Source organism: Callospermophilus lateralis, chromosome 10 (genome assembly GCF_048772815.1).
Source record: "Callospermophilus lateralis isolate mCalLat2 chromosome 10, mCalLat2.hap1, whole genome shotgun sequence".
NCBI classification, from domain to species: domain Eukaryota; kingdom Metazoa; phylum Chordata; class Mammalia; order Rodentia; family Sciuridae; genus Callospermophilus; species Callospermophilus lateralis.
Window position 1 is genome coordinate 58,122,713 of NC_135314.1, and position 14,534 is coordinate 58,137,246.

The window sequence follows — 14,534 nt, forward strand, 5'->3', positions numbered from 1 at the left end:
TCCCAAGCCTGCTGTTCCCATGACTTGGGAGAAGATTCAGATGTTCGAGGGACTACATGGCAGCTCTGAGGGCACCCAGCACGCTCAATACCAGTCTAGTCTATGGATTCTTTTTTTTTAACTATTATTTTGGAGCCTACAGATGGAGAAATTTTGAGTTGAGTTAAAAGAGGTGTTTGATCATTTAAGACTTCTTCTTGTGTTACTGTTTTTAGATAGAAGCTTCTCTATGGCAGAGATTAAATCTCTCTGGATTTCAGGTTTTGGAGATCTCACCAAGATGAAAAAGCTTAGCTCTTCTCACTTTGTCCTCTCTCTCAGCTACTCCCACAGGACAGAACCCTTAGCAGGCGTGTTTCCTCTCCCATAGACAAAGGTCACATTGCTGAGCAGGAGAGTTGGACAGGAGCAAAAAGTAACTAAAAGAAAATGCTTTTTCCAAAGCCGAGGGAGTGGTTCCTGCAGGGCCTGTTGTGCACAGTGTCTTTGCCCTGTGATTGCAGCTGGAGCTGTGGGGCCCAGCAAGCTCCTTCTGGGGGGCCTCCTGGGACCCTGTAACTGTTTGCAGTTGCCCTTTTGTGGCACCCTGCCTCAGGCATCTCTGACATCTGCTATTCGATTTGATTCCCAAGAATCCAGGCCACACTGCCCCTTGACACATCTCCACCTCCTCCCATCCCCAGCAGTAATACTCTTGCAGGCTCCCAGCTGAAAACCGCAAGGCCCCTTGAGAAAACAGCTTTTCTCTAGGGTGTTCTCCCAACCGAGTTTGACTGCTGCTGCCAAACAGAATGTTCCTCTTCCCAGACACACTGGCAGTGTTGGGTTGTTGTTGTTGTTTTTAATGATTATCAGAGGCCTATGTGGTCTCTTCTCAGGGAGACTCCCTCCTACTAGGTCAACAGTTGCTTGCTGGGACAGATCTGACACCTCCCAGAGACAGAATTGCTGTCCAGTCTCACTGGTATCCCTTACATCAAAATAGTGGAACTTGAGTAAGGGCTAAAATCTGCCTTTCACCTCAACCAGTGGTTCACTCATTGTTTCTTAGGTGAAAGAATTACAGAATGGAGAAGGGAAGACCAGCAAGAAGTGTCTTTCTTGCCCATGTCACCCATACCCTGTGACTCCAGATTGACTCCTGGAGGCCAGGGCTGAAACTAGAGCCAGGCTTCTTGTCTCTCTTACGCTGGGGTCATGTACCCCATTGCCCCAGCTGCTGTGAGTGAGTCAACATCTGCCTCAACCCATCTGCTCTGAATAGTCTCCAAACTTAAAACCATGAGCCCCAATCATGAGTCTCCAAACATTCATCTTCCTGCCTTTCTACAATCCAGCAGTCCCACAGAGGGAAAGTGTTGTTGTCTCGAATATAGAGCCATGAAGTACAGGTATACAGAGGGTCTGTGTCTTTGTAACTGGTTGACTGAACAGAGGCCAAGTGAATTATGTTGGGTTGTGATTCCAGATCAAGACCCCACAGGCCTTTCATGCTGTTTCTGGGGCAGATACCAGACCTGTGTTCCTATGGACTCCACATACTGATCTGGCCTGTGGGCCCATCAGAGCCCTTATTAAGACTACAGACAGAATGGAATGTCCCCTCAGCCTCAAGCCTGCCTCCTGATCCCAGTGATACTGAAATGTGTGTATACAGCACTGCCTTTTGAGAGCCTCTGGCCTGAAGTTGCCAGGTTCAAGGTGTCCACTGGGGTCCCTCTAAAAGTGAGTGTGCAGCCAATGTGGGATTCTTCCCCTCCCTACACATATTCTCTGTCTACCCAGCACATGCAACATTCGGACTCCAGAAAGTCCTGCTCTTAAGAATATTCCTGACTAAGCTTATTTAATTATGCTCCCTTAGTTAATTAAGACCTCACAGATGAACTGCAGGGAAATTTCCTCAGGGAGAACATATAGTGAATAAGAATATCTGAGATCTGCTCCTGGAAATCAGGACAAGAGTGATAACGAGGTCTAAGCCAGGGCCTCATAGTTGTTTTATATACACCTGTCATCGCACATGCCATGGATAGATTTATAACTTTAGAGTGGAGCGCACGTGGCACACGGCAGTCATACAGTCAGTAGCTACATTTGTCCCTTCTGCCTAGAAACCTGGACAAACTTTCCTTCCAGAATTCCTTGTACCATCTGAGGAGCCACCTTGAAAGTAACATGGGATGCTCATTATTTCCCAGGGTAGCAGTATGAGGCAGCCCAGGGAAAGAATTTGAGAGTTAGGAAGGGAGTGACATTGGAACTAGTTAGAAGAGCAGCAGCATCCATCGTGGAATTTGATCAGAACCTTAAAATAGACTCCTTCATGGCAGCTATGGCCTGGGCCTCTTGAATGGTCCCAGATGTCTGAGGACCATTTTACCATGAAGGGACAATGCCTGAGCTCACCACACCCTCCCCTTGCACTCATGGGATGTCATCTGGGTGGTCTGGACAGCCTGCTTGGAGTAGTCTCTGGACCTGTGCACACATCTGCAATGGGCCCTCAGGGATTGGGGTCTTTGCACCACCCTGCTGTGGTCAGTTATAGGTATGAGTGTGAAAGTTAGACCCTGAGATCATGGCAGGGAGGCTGGAATCATACAGCAAGACAGAGTTGTGTGATTCCCAAGGGAACTTGGAGGGTCACTTGTGTTGCTGCTCCAGAGCAGTGAGTTAAAAGCACTGAGGTTTCACAGCTGCTGATTCACCGCGTGCGACTTCACACCCTGCGGTCGTGTGTGCATCCAGGTTTGAGAATATGGTGTGGTGGCTGGTCTGTCCCCAAGTTGAGAATGTCTGCAGGGTAGGTAGTGTTAGGGCTGGCACAGAGCACACTCAGGCACCCCAGGCTTTGGGGGCAGCTCAGGACTTCTGTCAGTCTGCCTTCCTGAGGAGGGTCTGGACTGAAAGGCCTCCTGGTAGCTTTTATCCAGGTCTGTCACTTGCTTCCTTCTCTGGGTATACAGTGATCCAGCCTTTATTGCCATCGCTCTTCGGGACCAGGCCAGGAAGGACTGACAGATGTCAAGAATAACATGAACCAGAGATGGGTCAGTCCGGGGAAGGCAATGATGGGATTGGGGCTCTACAATCCTTCCTGAAAATCTCTTCATACCCTTCTAGAATTTTGATAATGGTGACTCTCGCCTGGACTCCAGTGAGTTCCTGAAATTTGTGGAGCAGAATGAAACTGCCATTAACATCACCACCTATGCAGACCAGGAGAACAACAAGCTGCTCAGGTGAGATGAAGCAGAACGATGCCTACAAGAGGGGACTCTAACCCCTTCCTACCTGTAAAGAACCACCCATGCCAACATGAAGAAAAAATAGAAACTCTCTCCTGTTCTACTCTGTGAACATTATGAACTAATATATTAAGAACTAATATACTGATCAGATATGTTGATATTTGATCAAATAGTTAGTTTTAGGCCAGAACTTACAAGGAAAAAAGACTGGAATTTTAAATTATCAAGGTCTCATCAGAGCAAAGTTGTTTCTGAATGATTTAGGTGATACTATATTGGTTAATTTTCCGAAGGAATTACATTGATTCAGTCTAAAATAGCTTCATTGCTGATTAGACAGTCAGTACTGTTTCAAGTGATTGCTCTAATTGTTATAAATGTATATCCCTCTCATTTTCTGGTATTATCCTAAAATAAATATTAAGAAAAATCAACCTCCACGAAACTTCTAGTGTGGTTCCAGTACATCAGTAAGAATTAAAAATAGTAAAAGCTCCTCTCTTGTGTTCAAAAGAAGTGCAAAGCCCATCTTCTAGAAGGATTCTTCCTAAAAATAGTCTATGACCTTAAGGTATAGAATCTGCAAATCCTTCATATTTTGGTAACCTGAAGTCAGATAAGGTTTTACAGTTTCAATGTCTGAAACTTAAAACATCCCAGCAAGAGAGTTGTCTTTCCTTTTTAGGTGAGAAACCAGGTTCAGAAACGTTGAATAACTAGCTCAAGACCATTTGGGTAGTAAATTAAGTCAGTGCTCAAATCCAAGCCAGGGGTGGTGTGAATGAACTGCAGTTCTATAAAACTCTTCTGAAAGATCTATTTCTAGAATGGTGATAGTGTGATTCTTGTTTGAATGCCATATTCTTTCAAATCCCATATTCTTCCCATGTCATCTGTCATCTCTTCTGTTTTGATTTTTTTGGTCCGATTGACTTGACAGTTACACCGGTGGGAAGGCAGTTGCTGGTGGAGGGTGTGCAGGTAGAGAAAACATCAATCAAAGTGGACAAAACCATTCACAAAACTTGAGTCATCTTGGGAGAACATTAGAACAAGTTTGAGTGATCCGGCATCCAGCTTAATAAACTAAAGGTTAGGTGTTTATAGGAGTCAGACTGGGTGGTGCTTGAGACTGGTCAGTGTAGAAGGTCAATGAACACACTCCTCTCCCTGGCCTCCTGGAGGCCCCAGTTGTATGTGAGCCTGGTTCTTCACCATCTTGGGTGTGAGGCTGAAGCCTTGCTGATGTGTTTCTCCTGTGTTTTGTTGCAGAGGACTCTGTGTTGATGCGCTCATTGAACTGTCTGATGAAAATGCCGACTGGAAACTCAGCTTCCAAGAGTTCCTCAAATGCCTCAACCCATCTTTCAACCCTCCTGAGAAGAGTATGCCTAACATAGAAATTGAGAGGGTTTTGGAGGCATTTGGGGGGAGCCAAGATAGAGAGGGTCGGTGGAATTCTCTAGAGTTGGCTGAGAAAATCCCTTTCCACAGTTCTAGTCTGGGCCCCAGCCCATCATCTCCATGGTGCTGTAAAGGTCCAAAAGGGTCTCTGTTGAGTGAGGGTGTCTGCTCAGTCATGGTGCCTCTGAGGGACAGGCAGGCCTTGTCAGGGAAAAGGGCAAGGTGCAGACTACAGCAAGAACCTTCACAACCAAACCATTGTCTTATTTCTGGTCCAACAGAGTGCGCCCTGGAGGATGAAAGGTATGCAGATGGAGCCGAGACCGAGGTGGATTGTAACCGCTGTGTCTGTGCCTGTGGGAACTGGGTCTGCACAGCCATGACCTGTGATGGTGAGCTGTGCCCCTGGCAGAAATAAGGAGCAGCTGGGGGCATGGGAAAGAGGATAGTGACTGGGAACAAGGAGCCCAAGCAGCGAGTAACAGACCCAAACTTGTAATGTCGGAGCTCCCAGGGGCAGCACTATAGGTGAAGTACTTGGCCCAGATGCATTAAGTCTGAAAATCACAGCTGAGCCTTCAAACAAGAGTTGACTAAGACCAAAACCATGTGTGTATGTTGATATGAGCTGGAATGATCATAATGAAAGCAAACGCCAATTTAGGACTATGTGCCAGGCATTCTTCTAAGCACTTAATCCTTGTGACACTTTAGGGAATACTATATATAAAAGACTGAGGTGATTGGAAGTCAAAATAACTCCTCATTTTAACTCCTAGTATTGCAAATACCTAGCAGGGGGGGAAAAAAGGAAAATATCTGTAGACCCTCATTGAACTATAGAATTAGGTAATCTAAAAAAAATTTTTTTGAAATAATGTTGAAGTAGTTGAGACATGGGCAGGGAGGGATGGGGAGATAAAGATGTCAGAAAAATTAGGGGGACAGAGCAGAGAGTAAAGGATGTGTTAGAACCAATAGGGTCCCATCACAGTCCTGGGCTACAGTGATGGCAGAAATCAAGCCCTAGCAAAGAACCGGGGACTATTCAGTTTGGAGGCAAGGCAGAGAAGGGTGTTGAAGCCAGGTCTGGAATGGAATTGAATCACCTTAAGTTTGAGTAGAAAGATCAGTTGGAACCAGACCCAAAAGTTACACTGGAGGAGGTGAACCTAAAATTATATTTTAAAAAGTTAGCTGAGGCAAGAAGTGGACTGGTACCTAAAATTGTGTCAGGAAGATTAGGTAAAATGGTGACTGGGAGGAGGAGCCCAAGGAGCTAGGAAGAGCTTCTCCTGGACGAGGAGCGCCAACAGTATAATACACAGAGGCTCACGCTGTCCATAGGATCACTAGCCTACCACTGCCCAGGACCAAGTCCATTTTCACTGTGGGCAGGAGACCAGCCTAATTCTAGGTAGAATCGGAGAGCAGGGAGAATACAGATATTAGCAATTTCTAGAAGTTGCTGGAAGTCAAGATCACGCTGCAATAGCCAGAATACACACTCAGTAGCTACTAAAGCCAGCAGAGAATATCTTAAAACAGCAGCTGGGCCTGCCTCAACCAGGAAGCACCCTTTGCTTGTCTTCCCCCAACACCTTCAGTACATAACTGCTTTCATTCTGGATTTTGAAAGTTAGTCTTCCATTTCTAAGACACAGGAGTCAGCATGCAGCTGGCTTATAGAACCCTAAGCATCATTGTCTGGATAAGCCCCATCACGTGTATCAGATAAAATTCAAATCATCCCCTCCATCATTTGCTTATTTCCAGAGGCACACAGCTCTAGACTGCTTGTTCTCCCTCCCAGGAAGGCCCAATTCAGATCTCTGTTTGGGTATGAAAATACAATTCAGGGATTGGGAGTGTAATTCCATGGTAGGGCTTTTGCCTAGCGTGTTTGAGGCCCAGCACATGTTCACTCCCCAGCACCACAAAAACTAAAGAGCAATGCCAATGGTGGTACCCCAAGGATCTTAGCATATCTTGATATGGAGGCTCTGGATCTAAGAGGAAATTATAGAGGCAGTATTCAGAGGCATTTCTGGGGTAGTGCCTGAAAGTTAGCAAACTGGTCTTAGGTCACAAATCCCAAAGGGAAAGCAAGCAGGGACATCAAGATGTTGTAGACCCATGAAGCTAGGGCCAAGTGAAACTGCTGGGAGGGGCAGGTCAATGCCACTGCCTGGTGTTTCCTGATGGTAAACATTGTGATTAATACCCAGAAATTCCTGAGTCCCATCCCAAATGTACTGAATTAGAATCTGTAAAAAGAAAAGCTTGGGAACTTGTGTAGTTTTGTTTTGTTTTGTTTTGTTTTGTTTGTTCCTATACAAAATTGGGAAACATTACTAAATGTAGTGTTTATAACCCTGTCTGCACACCACAGGAGCCTCTTTAAAAAAATACTGGTGCAAAGGCCCAACCTTACATAAATTAAATTTGAATCTCTGAAGATGAAAGCTAGGCTTTTTTTTTTTTTCCTTTTGTGGTGCTAGGGATCAAAAGCAAATGTGGGGCCTTGCTCGTACTAGGTAAGTGCTCTACCAATGAGCTCTCCCTCATCCAGCAATGATATATGTAAGTGTTCATCGGGGCATTTTGAGGATGTGTAAGTGATTAAGAATCACTGCCCCAGAGGAATTTCCTGAGCCAGGACTCAGGTTCTTGACATAGCTTTTCTGCTAGGCCAGCCCCTGTCATGATGTGCTATCAGTTGAAAGACACTGGGAACAGAGGCCAGAGAATAGTCGGTAGAATAGTCAGTTTGTAGTGTGTTACCTTGGAGATGTCAGTTGTATGAGACCCTGCATGGCCTCATACTCAAGAGAAATGTGAGCAATCTACTCTCCCTCCATAGGTTAAATGGTCGATGAGTTGAGAACCCATAAGGTAGATCTTAGTGAATTCCTCACAGGCTTACCACAGCTGCCAATGTCTGAGCTTTGGTTCTTTTTGCAGGAAAGAATCAGAAGGGGACCCAGACCCAGACAGAGGAGGAGGTGACCAGATATGTCCAGGAGCTCCAAAAGCACCAGGTGAGTGGTGGCCACTGTGTTGGTTCAGGTATTGCTGCTGCCTCCAGGCCCTTCTCTCAGTCACTGCCCACTGCCCCCAGGAGACCAAGGAGACACACTTTGTTCAATACAGTAGATCCTGCATGATATCATTTCACATGCATTATCAAACTGGGATACAGTTTTTGATGAAGTCCTCTAAGAGCCCAGCAAGACCCAACAGATATAAGATACAACTTGGTGAGTGACTATATAAGTAAGAATTGGCAAGGTGGCTATTAGCAAGTGAGCATGATCTGAAGCAGTATTAGTGTTTCCTATCATGGCGTGCCCAGACCCAGTTTGAAAACTGCTCTTGGAGAGCAGGCTCCGTAACTTGCTCATCGTTGTGCCCTTACATCTGGCACTGGGCCTGGTATGAAGTAGACACTCAGTGAGAAATGAGTGGATTCATACCTCAATAGAAAGGATCTAAGTTCAATACCATATAGTCAGAGAAGAACCTGTGATTGACAGAAATTCTCCTTCCTGGAGATTCAAAAGGTAGTAAATCAGAGTTCTATTCAGAGTATATGTTAGTGTGTTGAAAGCCTCTTTAAGGAAATCGCTCTTAGCAGAGTAGGGGTCCACTGAGGCACTGTGGCAATATTGGGTCCTGGGCCTGTCCTTCTACCACTGTGCTGTGTAATCTTAACAGGATACTGCTCCTTGCATTATCTATCTGTTGACTAGATCTAATAATAGAAGCCTTCTCCCTGACGTTTGAGTTTTAAGGAATATCACAGTCACAAAAGCTGCTAAACCACTGAGATGAAATGTTTAACATGAGTTAAAAAAAAAAAAACTACTATTGATAGTAATTGTTCATATTTATTGATCATTCTTTTTTTAATATTTTTTCAAATATACATGGACACAATATCTTTATTTTGTTTATTTATTTTTATGTGGTGCTGAAGATCAAACCCAGGGTCTCTCACATGCAAGGCAAGCGCTCTACCACTGAGCCACAACCTCAGCCCCTTATTGATCATTCTTTACGTGCATTTTGACATTATTATCACCAATTGTGTCAAAATCTCTTGTCCATTGTTTAAGCAGAAGCTTCTAGTCTTGCTTTTCCTAATTTCACAAGTCTTGAGTGAGTACGTGAGTTCAACCAATTAAAAGGGAAGGAAAAACTTCACAGGAATTCCTTTCATCTGGTGTGGAGAAGTTACAGTGGAGTAACAGATGGTGGGGAGTGAATTACAGTAGCTAACATTTTTAATTTTCTCTGTCTTATGGGAATTTCTTCAGAAGCAGACACTGAGACAAGGACTCAAGTAGAGCATTTATGTGGGAGGCAATCCCATAAAACAGCAGAAGAGGTGTAGGGAAATGCACTCAGGAAGGAAGCAATAAAGAGTGTATTCAGATTAGCATGAAGATGCTCACCTATAATCCCTGCTACTTGGCAGGAGGACTGCAAGTTTGAGGCCAGCCTGAACAACTTAGGGAGACCAAAATAATAATAATAAAAAGAAGAATATCCAGGCAAGGCACTACAGGGGCACTCGGAACTTAATCCTATTGGGGAACTCTGGGAACTGAGTTACTGTGCCTGAGATGGGAGGAACTGGAGTATTTCTACAAAAACTCACATCAGCCATTGACTGAGGACTACTTGGGTTCATTAATTCCCTGGCATTTCTGGCTACAGCACATGCAGGCAGTGTAGTCTTCCAAAGCTAGAGAAAGCCCTCAGGCAGAGGTGCTGGTGTGGCAGTAAGAAGCCATGCCAGTTTCCACCAAAACAGTTGAAGCAAGGGGCTGGGGATGGAAACTGACTGTGGCCAGTCACTGTGGCCAATGGTTTTTTTCTAATTATTTTTTTAATTGAGGTATAATTCACATGTCATAAAATTCAGTGCTAAAAAATATGCAATTTAGTGGGAACTGAATAGTTCTCACCACTAATTCTAGGAAGAATTCTCCCTCTGCCCTTGGCAACCACAAATCTACTTTCTGACTCTATAGATTTGATTTCAAAAAACTCTATAGATTTGTTTTCAAAGTTCATCCTTACAGCATGAATCAGTCCTTCATTCCTCTTTGTGGCTGAATACCATTGCACATATACCACATTTTGTATATCCATTCATCAGTTGATGGACGTTTAAGTCATTTTAATTTTGAGCCCTGATGAATGATGCTGCTGTGAATATTAATTGTACAAGCTTTTGTATCGGTATATGTTTTCAAATTTTTTTATGAACATGTATGTTTTAGTCCGTTTTTTCGCTTCTATGATTAAAAGGATCTGATCAGAACAACTATAGAAGAGGAAAGTTTATTTGAGGGCTCATAGTTTCAGAGGTCATACTCTCTAGAAGGCTGGCTCCATTTCTCGGGATGTGTGGCAGAGGGAAGCAGCTCACATCATGGTGATCAAGAAGCAGAGAGAGAGACTCCACTTTCCAGACACAAATATATACACCAAAGCCATGCCCTAATTTCCACTGCCTCCAGCCACACCCCACCACTCAGTGAATCCCTATAGGGGATTAATTCACTGATTGGGTTGAGACTGTCACAACCCAGTCATCTTTCCTCTGAACTGTCTTGCATTGTCTCACATGTGAGGTTTTTTTTCTTGGCTCCTGCTTTTGGAGACTTCCCCAATCAAATAAATGAAGGCATTTGCCATCATCAGGATACCCAACAACTCACATCCAAACCATAATAATATTTTTTCAATTCTCTTATATACCTGAAAGTGCAATTGTTGAGTCATATGGTAACTCTATATTCAGGACTATTTTCCAAAGTGGCCACACCTCTGTACATTCTCATCAACAGTGTCCTAACTTCCTCACACCCTTGTCAGTATTTTCTGTTTTGTTTTTTTTCTTGTTTGTTTAATTTGGTTGTTTTTTCTGTGGGTTTTTTTGTTTGTTTGTTTGTTTGTTTGTTTTGTTTTGTTTTATTGTTACTAGGGATCAAACTCAGGGCCTTGGACACACTAAACAAGTTCTCTACCATTAAGCTATATCCCCAGTCTTTTTCTTTTGAGACAGGGTCTTACTAAATTGCCCAGGCTGGTCTCACACTTGTTCTCCTCCTGTCTCAGCCTCCTGAGCAGCTGTGGATAGACATGTGCACCACCACACATAGCTGTTATTGTTTTTATTTTAGCTTCGATAATGGAAGTGAAGTGGTATCTCATTGTGATTCTGATTTGTATTTCCCTAATGACTAGTGATGTTGGACATCTTCTTAAGTCCTCATTAACTAAGTGTATCTTCTTTGATAAAAATGCCAAGCAGTGTTGTAGAAGCCAGAACTTTCTTATTCTCATTTTACTGTTGGAAGACATTGAGATACAGGTTTCACAGTATGCCCAAGGTCACCAAGAAAGTAGCACAGTTGAATTCAAGTTCGGACTGTCTACTTCCAGAAACTGTTGTTGCTCTTAACACTTCTCTGGGACTTGTGGGATTCAGGATATCATATCCTTTTATTTATCCTTAAAATGGAAATAATAAGGTCTGATCTTGTTTCATAGGAGTGCAGATGGAGTCAGCTCTGAATTCAGTAAAGAAGTCCTACTTACCAGAATTCAAATTCAGCATAAGAATGTATCTGTTGGGGGCTAAGGTTGTGGCTCAGTGGTAGCGTGCTTGCCTAGCCTGTGTGAGGCACTGGGTTCGATTCTCAGAACCACATATAAATAAATAAAGTAAAGGTCCAACTGACAATTAAAAACATTAAAAAAAAAAAAAGAATGTATCTGTTGGGCTGGGGTTGTGGGGCTCAGTGGTAGAGTGCTTGCCTCACATGCGTGGGGCACTGGGTTCAATCCTCAAGACTACATAAATAAATAAAATAAAGGTATTGTGTCCACCTACAATTAAAAATTTAGAAAAAAAAATTTAAAAAAAAAGAATGCATCTGTCAATGACAGCTGTATAAAGTCTTGAGACCCAGATAAATGCCAGTGATTTTTTTAATATTTCCCTGATGATTATTTTCTCTTACATCTCAAAGGAAACAGCTGAAAAGACCAAGAAGGTGAGCACTAAAGAGATCTAAGAAGAGGCACTTAGACACAGTGTCTGGAACCCAGCACCTTCTCTTCCACTCCAGCGCTGAGTCCAGTATACACAAGTGTCTGCTACAATCGCCAAATCACCAGTATTTGCTTATATAGCAATGAATTTTATTTTGTTTATTTGTTTTGCAATAAAGGAAGTGGGGGTGGCTGGCTAGTAGGGGAAGGGCCATAGCCTTCATTTCTAGGAGTACTTCCAGAGAAACTGTGCTCTGGGGCTAGAGGCAAGTAAAGAAACTGCATCAGGGTGGGGAGGGAGCAGACCCAGATCTGAAGCTTTCTGAGTCCACCACAGCTGTGTGCAGACTGCAGGGAGAGACACGCAGTGCCAGAGAAGACTGAGCAGGCCGTCCCTGCAGGAGGACAGTGGAGAGGAACTCATTCTGCTTTCAGCCCATGCTGTTGCTACTGTCAGCATGACAGACCTCCAGCATCTCTGCTTCTCCACTGCCTTTAGATACACAACCACCCTGTTAGTTACCTGTGTCCTGCAGGCTTGGATGGAGTTTCTGGGAGGGTATGCCCAAATGATGCAGATACTTGTATACTTCAAGCCCCGTAGAGACTTAACCAAAATTTTTAAATACTTTTTACCAAAGGTGCTATATCTCTGTCAAACACTTTTTTTTTTTTTTTTTTGGCAAGTTGACTTCATTCTTCAATTATTATCATTATATTATTGTTGTTGTTTTATAATATTTTATTTTCTTGACTAGATATTAAGCTTTTGTAATTATTTTCCCGTACTACCATTTCAGAAGTGGAAGGAGTTTGGGATTCTTCCTGGTACAGGAACTTCTGTAACCCAGACCGCCCCCTCACCCCACCACACACTAGAGTAGATATACCCTACAGTGTCAGCACCTCTGGCTTCTAGCAGATCAGCTGTGTACCACAAGGGGCAGAAGTTTCCTCAGACGGAAGCTAGGGGATGAAGCGTCTTCATATAAAGCTTTCAAGATCCAAAAAGTTAATTTGTTTTCATTTATTCTGAGAAGTTCAGGCAAATCACTGTTTGAAAGGCTAGAGGCTTACAATGCCTCCAACATGCTCATTGATCTACCATTAGCTAGCACAGTGATATGGCCCCTATCTCCTGTTACTGGGCCTCAGTTTCCTCAGTGAGCTGATAAGAATGATCTGACAGATTTTGTGGTTCTATTTAATTAGTCCAGAGCCAGGTAGGTTCCTGTGATTTTCCTTCTTATGATAAACCTTATCAACAAGAAGAGTCAGATAGCCAAAAATAAGATGTCCAAGTTTGACCTCAGCCTGAATGACCCTTGCCAGCCCTCCATGGGAAAGTGTGCCCCGGAGGAGAGTGCAAGAGAGAGAACCACCCCTCTGTCTTCGGCTGTGCATGGCACGGGCAATCTCTTGTTGGAGTCAGAAAGAGCTTTCCCTTTAGAGAAGAGAACAAAAGAAAGTTTGACATTTGAGGGGGTGAAAAATAGAGACGGAATTTTCAAACTGAACCTTGGGGAGAAGTCAGTTGTTCACAGTCAGTCCTGTGTCTGTGGCCTTGGATTATTATACCCGCTCATTACCCTGTTTTAGATGTATTTGTCATAACAAGGGTCAAACATTTGAAGAATTCATTTGCAAAAATTAAATTACATATTATGTAATTTGTATGCACAGGCAATTGTGAGAAAGTCAGCCAGAATTCCTTCTAAGTAGTTTCCTTGTTCTATTTGAAAGGGGAAAATTCCACTTCGCTTCTAATTCTGCAAAAAAATTCTTTCATGTACCATCCCATTTAAAAAATACTTTGAACCTCCCTACCCCCTTGTGCAGTCTGAAATGCAGCTCCCTGTCCAAGTGCCTTGGAGAACTCACAGCAGCATGCCTTAATTAAAAGAAGTTTTGCCAGTTCTTGAACACAATGAAAGAGGGCAGGAGTCCTAGTTGGTTTAAAGCAAGAAGCCACAGTGTCTGTTCACTGGTCACATTTAGAACAATGATTACCATCCAAGACTCTACCCAACTCTGCAACATTGAATTCCCAAGAGCAAATCCACATTCCTCTTGAGTTCTGCTGCTTCTGTGTAAATAGGGCAGCTGTTGTCTGCACCATGAGATCACATGATTTGAGGACCATTCATGGAAAAGCTGCTAAATAGCCTAATTTGGGGAGTCTCACATAGAGCTTTGCATGGAACGAACATGCAGGATCAAATCAGGTTCAGTTCTTTCAGCCCTCTGAAAGCATGTAAGGCATAGCTGCAAGCTTTTTGGGCTTTCTGTGTGTGTGTGGTTTTATAAGCAGTGTCTGCTAAGATCCAGTGTCCATGGAAACCTTCCCACATGCCGTGACTCTGGACTATCACTGTTTTGGGAAAGCAGGGCTCTTCCACCAGCTAATAAGCCCATGTGAACCAGTCTGAATGTCTTTTCTTTAGCTTATGATTTAAATAGTCAAACTTCAGGAAACAATTAACAGGTTTGTTGCCTGTGTGTTTGTGAAAATGTATTTGTATTTAGTATGCTTCCATATTGCATTTAACTTGTTTTTGTAACTCCTGATTTTTTTTTTTGGTTACTATTGATAAATAAAAAAATAAAATAATAGTTTTATTGGTTTCCTTCCCTTCAGTCAAGGCCAAATAAAATTGTGCAAACAAACAATAACCACTTTCCTCATAAAAGTAAACTTGAGTTTCAGGAACCTTTTTTAAAAAAGGTACTAAAGAGTCTGTCCTAAAGGCATCTTGGGTATTTAGTGAAATAAGCCATATTTGAAAATCAAGGGTCAAATATTTT

General features: G+C 43.1%; 1 protein-coding gene across 1 annotated transcript in view; it reads left to right on the forward strand.

Moving 5' to 3' along the window:
* Positions 1-11,841, forward strand: part of Fstl1 (follistatin like 1) — a 51,721-nt gene extending 39,880 nt beyond the window's left edge. The window contains exons 7-11 of the mRNA XM_076867444.1: positions 3,127-3,245; positions 4,527-4,639; positions 4,940-5,050; positions 7,623-7,699; positions 11,708-11,841. Coding sequence (XP_076723559.1) covers positions 3,127-3,245; positions 4,527-4,639; positions 4,940-5,050; positions 7,623-7,699; positions 11,708-11,752 — 465 coding nt within the window. The 3' untranslated portion in view covers positions 11,753-11,841. The remainder of the gene's footprint in view (positions 1-3,126; positions 3,246-4,526; positions 4,640-4,939; positions 5,051-7,622; positions 7,700-11,707) is intronic.
* The last annotated feature ends 2,693 nt before the right edge of the window (positions 11,842-14,534 follow it).